This window comes from Stegastes partitus, unplaced genomic scaffold, assembly GCF_000690725.1.
Source record: "Stegastes partitus isolate 25-593 unplaced genomic scaffold, Stegastes_partitus-1.0.2 Scaffold115, whole genome shotgun sequence".
NCBI classification, from domain to species: Eukaryota; Metazoa; Chordata; class Actinopteri; family Pomacentridae; genus Stegastes; species Stegastes partitus.
In genome coordinates this window covers 640,122-645,958 of record NW_007577846.1, presented here as the reverse complement: position 1 = coordinate 645,958, position 5,837 = coordinate 640,122, and the positions used below count along the sequence as shown (strand labels likewise).

The 5,837-nt window shown below is 45.8% G+C and overlaps 1 protein-coding gene across 1 annotated transcript; it reads left to right on the top strand.

Moving 5' to 3' along the window:
- Positions 1-172: 172 nt before the first annotated feature.
- LOC103354660 (uncharacterized) lies at positions 173-4,451 on the top strand. The gene is made up of 4 exons (XM_008278104.1): positions 173-299; positions 456-630; positions 2,439-2,540; positions 2,913-4,451. The coding sequence occupies exons 1-4, from the start codon at positions 213-215 to the stop codon at positions 3,905-3,907; spliced, it is 1,359 nt and encodes a 452-aa protein (XP_008276326.1). The 5' UTR covers positions 173-212; the 3' UTR covers positions 3,908-4,451.
- The last annotated feature ends 1,386 nt before the right edge of the window (positions 4,452-5,837 follow it).

Below are 5,837 nucleotides of genomic sequence, written 5' to 3'. Positions count from 1 at the left end.
AGACACACCGGTAAGACCTACAAACGGATAAATGTAATGGACTGAACTAAAAGAGCCAAAACCAGAACACCAATAGAAGGAGGATCTACCGACTGTGTGAAAATATACTCACTTTCTGAAAACTGCTTTCACTTCGGTTGTGTAGTTGATTATAGTGTCGTTTGTTGCTTTTTGACTTTCTCGTCAGGTATGAGCTGGTGGAAAGACCTGAAATGAAACAGATGGACGCTCTACAGCTTGATGGGAAAGTGTTTTATATTTGGGATAATGTCGCCATCGCCCTGCATGTGGACAAACAGGTATCTTCACTGCTTTCTCTATGTAGACATCTCAGGCATTTCGTGTTAAAAAAGAAAACTGATGCACTGCTACCTATAGTTCATGTCATCAGATGCATTACCAAAAGTTCAGGGTTTCACTAAATTTTGTGTTGTTCTGCTTTAATTCTTTTTCAGGTGCTTAAGTTTGATGATGGTAAACTGAGAGAGAATCTCAGGTTCTGCCACCAAGATGAACCATCAGTCGGGACTTTCGATAGTTTCAACGATGCGAAAGACCAGGTTAAACTTTGGTGGCCGGACTGTGACTCTCCACTGAAAAAGGAGTGTTCGCTAGAGCAGCGTTTCACAGGTATTACAGCTGCAAGTCACTGTGTTGCCCCGACTTCACCAGCCTTTTTACACTGGAGGTGGGAGTTGAAGACCCCACAGATAGGGGCCTCCGTCAGACATTCCCAGTTCAACCTCACTACATGCTTTGGTTTTCTAGGTCTGTCTGACAGCCTTCCTCACGTTAGAATAGAATAAAACTTTATTGATCCCTTCGGTGTAAAACCTCAGGGAAATTGTTAACTTGTTAGATCCAACAAATCACTAGATGATGATCAGTTGAAAGCTCTGCTCCTCTCATCACATGTCCCTGTGGACAGGTCTGATGGTACGACTTGAAAGTCAATCATCGACTGTTGGCCTGAGGTGCTCCGGTATCAGGTGTACTTAGGAGCCACGTTTTGCTCAAACAAGGCGTTCGTTATGGCCAAGCTATGTCTAGTACAGAAGTCCAATAACAGAACACCAGTTGGGTTCAGATCAGTATCCCCACATCTCAGCCTCTCATCCTAGGCCTGTCTGGAAAAGAATCAAACCCCTCCCAAGGAGCCCAAGTGTATCTAGTCGGCACTGCTCCTCCTCCAGCACCAGCTCAGGTTCCTCTTCCATCAGTGAAGTAACGTTCCATATCCCCACAACCATTCTATGCCACCAGGGGGAGGTATGCCTGGTTGGCATAACACCCGAACCCAGTTTTCAGCTCTGCAGGCAGTGGGCCCAATGGGTGGTGGCTTCATGTTGCCATTTTCAGGCTGTGCCCCACTGAATCCCACAGGGCAGAAGTCAGCCACCAGACACTTACTGGCAAGCTCTCCTCGTCCCCAGGAGGGGACCCTGGTTTCCCTATTCTGGACGAGGTGGCAGCTCTCCTTTTTCTTGCTTTCATTGGGATGATGTAAATTGCTCTTTTTCTGGTCCCTCCAACAGGACCAATTTACCTTGGGAGTAGGGATGGTATCGTTAAGATTACAACAGTACCACTACTCTTACCGCGCTGCATGGTGGCTCGGTGTTTAGCACCGTTGCCTCAAATCTAGAAGATATCTGGTTCACGGCCCAGTGAGGACGCCTGGGGTCTTTCTGCGTGGAGTTTGCATGTTCTCCCCATGCAGCGTGGGTTCTCACTGGGTTCTTCCCACAGTCCAAAAACAACTGGTGACTCTAAATTTGTCCGTGTTGATAAAACCTATTTCACTCTTCACCTTTGAGTTTAAAATGAATGCAGAACTTTGACAGCACTTATACTGTGTGATTTTAATAGTTTTAGCAAAGAAAGCAGTTTAAGTACTTCTTCTACCACTAACACCAACATTCAGTCGGTGAAACAGTGAGAATAAAGTAAGACAGAGTTTGTCTGCAGCCCTCAAATCACGAAACCAATGCTGCTTTGTGCTCTGAAAGTAAAACTGAAATTATGAGTAACCAGTGATCAGGTGATGCTCTGAAAATCATACAGAACTGTTCACGTTGGAGTTTATTGATCCTCTGGTATTTAGAAATTTGCCCCAGGGCTCGATTAATACCAGGGCTCGGTACCCATCCATACTTGGGAGACCCTACCAGGGGCTATTGTCCCCTACAGCCTAGCTTTCAGCATCACAGGGACACGCAAACCCCTCCACCACGATAAGGTAGCCATTTTGTCCTTGTTTCCTTAAATGTCTACAACTGAGGCAAAGAGTTCAAAGTCAGCATGACCCCCAGAGAGACAACAGAACACTACTTCAAAATTCAGCGAAGAGGAAATGAAGCCGAATGATCCTTTAATGTCTTCATTTTTTTCTTTTAACAGTATATTTGATGTTGTGTGTCTCTGTGTTCCTTTGCCAGACCTCAGACTGGTTCTTGTTGGGAGGACTGGATCAGGGAAGAGCTCCAGTGGGAACATCATACTGGGAACAGACGCCTTCAGTGCTGGTGGTGCTGCTGCAGGTAACACTGGATGTTTACTCCATATGGAGCTACCCCTTTTTTCCAGTATTGGTAACACCTTTGTGTGCTTGTAAAAATGTTGCTTCCACATTTCATGGAAGTTAAACTTTTAAGTTGTATTATTTATGGTTTATGGCATTCTGACTGTGTCATTCTGCACAGAAGACATTTTATGAGTTCTCTCTGCTTCTTCATGGTTGTTCTGGTTTCACAGAGGTGCAGGACTTTATATTGCAGTAAAAATAAAAAGCTCACGATGAAGAAAAATGTGACGGGAGCAAATTAAAAAATACCCAGAAACTGCTTGGAGTTCAGAGGATTGAATAAGATTGTATTAAAATTTTGCATGAAAACTGTGCTTCTTCTCCTCAGAGAATGCTCAGTGTTGTCTGCAGATGAAGAAGGTGTTTGACTGGGAGGTGACCGTCGTCGACACTCCTGGACTCTCAGAAGCACCTGAAGTGAAGACGGAGATCTCCGACATGTTGGCCCCGGAGCCCCACACCTTCCTGCTGGTCATCAAGGTGAGGACCCACATTGATGAAGAACGAGACACCGTGAGGCAGATGGAGGAGATCTTTGGAAGGAACGTCTGGTGGCATACCATCGTAGTCCTCACCTACGATGACCAGTCTGAGACAGATGTCCAGATGCTAAACAGAACCAAAACCAGACTGCAAAAGATCCTGCCCCGGAGCGTGAAAGACAGATGTTACGTCCTCAACAACAACCGCAACTCCAGCAACTCCCAGCAGGTGTTTGATCTGCTGGAGGCTGTGGCCACGCTTGTGGCTCCGACCAGACAACAAGGCAGGTCGTCTTCTTACCGTCGCAGATTTAGACTGCGGGGAGGCAATAAGTCTCCATCACCCACCACTCTGATTCTCGGCGATTCAATCATTGAGAATGTTCGTGTCTACCAGGCAGAAATACACAGTATCCCTGGAGCCACAGTTTCCATGATACAGAATAAACTCCAGGATCTGCTGCCTTCCCTGAAACCATCCATCGAGAGAGTCATTATTCACGTGGGAGCAATTGACATTCTCCGTCAACAATCGGAGGTGACCAAAGCTGACTTCCGCCTCCTTTTGAGATTTTTACAACCATGTGGGAAAACAGTTTTCATCTCAGGTCCCATTCCTACAATGAAACGCGACGAGGATCTGTTCTCCAGAACCCTCAGCCTCCACGAGTGGCTCCAGTCGGTGTGCAGGGAGCAGGGTTTGAGATACATCAAGAATTTTGACCTGTTCTGGAAACGCAGGTGTTTCTTTGCTGAAAATGGATTCAATCTAAACAGAAGTGGCTCAGAGAAGCTAGCTGCTAACATAGAGCGCGCTATACAGTCTAGTGCACGTGGCTGACTGTTTACACTGACATCCCCCTGCGGTCCTCTTCACAGAGCTTATGCGTTAGCTCAGGGTGGAGTCAGGGCGTAGTCAGGGAGTCACAAGGCTCTTTCTGTCTAATCATTCACTGCTTAAGTCCAGCCCACCCATTAGCGGCTTTATAACCGAGGCGGAGTTCATTCATTCTGCCTGCTCCATGCTCACCACATCACTGCCACACCAGCACCTACAGATTGACAAATCTCCTCCTCCTCTCCAACCACCTCCCTTTTAAAAGTTCAGTTTCATAACCCCGGTTGTTTCCCATATTGCGGGACTGTAGGATACAGATGGTTCATTGTTGTACCTTGGAACTATGTAAATTGGATTTTATAAAGTGAGGACCATTACGTTGGTCTCCTTGTTCTTGTGTTCACACTGTATCATTTGAACATTGTCGGGGGTTTGTGATCTCAGGGATTTTCTGTGTCATGCTTGCTCAGATTGTTCCAGAGCATCACGAGAGCAGAGTCACTGCCAAAATCAAATACATGTGATCCCAAACAAATGGTCAGTCTGACAAAGTGTCCTGTCTGAATTCTTCTCCAGTCACACTTCAGGCTACTGTTTCTACAGTTTCGAACATTTGCGCCCCCTGCTGACCGCCCCCAGCAACAATACCAACACCTGTTATCTCCCAATTACAGCTGTTGTCCTGAATACTTTCAAAACAAGCATAATCTCCATTACATGAAGTACATCGGAGTCCTACCACCACTCATTTTATTTAATCTCTTTTTTATTTAACTATTCATTTATGTATTTGAGTGTTCTGAATTTCTTTAATTAGGGTCCGAGCACACCAGTGCAAGGACCCTATTGTAACCGTTGTGATTATTATTATTATTTTTTATTTTTTATTAATTATTAATTATTTATTATTATTATTTTACCGACTTTTGAAACGCGATTTTGAGGGCCTAAAACTCACCAAAATCACCACGCACATCAGGACTGGCGAAAAATTTGATATTTTAAGGGACTTGGACACGTCACTGCCAAAATGGCTCCACAGCGCCACCTTGAAAATTTCAATGAAGTCCTATCNTGACCCTCGCATACCCTTGACCGTCTTCTGATGGCGTTGCATCCAATTCGTCCCCCCTGGATTCCAAGACTTGCTCTTCAGAATCCGAGTCCTGACTCTGACTCCTCCCCTGATCCTGGGAATCCTCCTCCAGATTTCTGGATTCATCCATCTGATCATCACCTGAAGTGACAGCAACCTTCTCTTGTAGCTGGCTCTGTTCTCTCCAAGAGGGCCGGCTCCTGGGCTGGAAGACTGGAGCATGTGGGTTGTAACGAGCAATTTTGTCCCCGTCCAGGCATCCAAACAGCATACTCCTCTTCACTTGAACTTTCAGAACTATCCACAGCAGTCTGGATCTTTGCTCTTGATTTCTGAATGTCTTTTCTCACCTGCTTGGCATCTTCAGCTGTCCCTTTTAGGTGTTCAGTGTTCTGTTCTTCAGCAAGGTAGGGGCAAGGTAACAGAAGATTTCTGTGTAGGACTCTGTCTCTACCCTCCTCATCCAATGGTTTCACCACATAAACTGGACCATTTGCTCCCCGCCTCTCTTTAACCACATGCACTTTGTTCTCCCAGAAAGCGCGTATTTTTCCTGGTCCTCCTCTTTCTGACAGATTACGAATAAGGACATGATCTCCAGGTTCAAGAACTGAGCTCCATGTCCTCTGATTGTAGTGTTTTTGCCCTCGCTCCTGAGCTTTTCTCATGTTTTTCTGTGCAGTGCTGTACGCTTCCTGCATTGATGCTTGCCACTTCTCAGCATATCCTGCAGGAGACTCTGCAGCAGGGCTTTCTCTGGGAAACATGAGGTCAATGGGTAAGGAAGGCTTCCTTCCAAAAAGCAGGAAAAAAGGTGAAAAGCCAGTTGACTCGTGA

Coding starts and splice junctions, on each gene's coding strand:
- LOC103354660 (XM_008278104.1), top strand. CDS start 213: ATGAAACAGATGGACGCTCTACAGCTTGATGGGAAAGTGTTTTATATT. Junction 300..455: donor CCCTGCATGTGGACAAACAG/GTATCTTCACTG, acceptor ATTCTTTTTCAG/GTGCTTAAGTTTGATGATGG. Junction 631..2,438: donor GCTAGAGCAGCGTTTCACAG/GTATTACAGCTG, acceptor TTCCTTTGCCAG/ACCTCAGACTGGTTCTTGTT.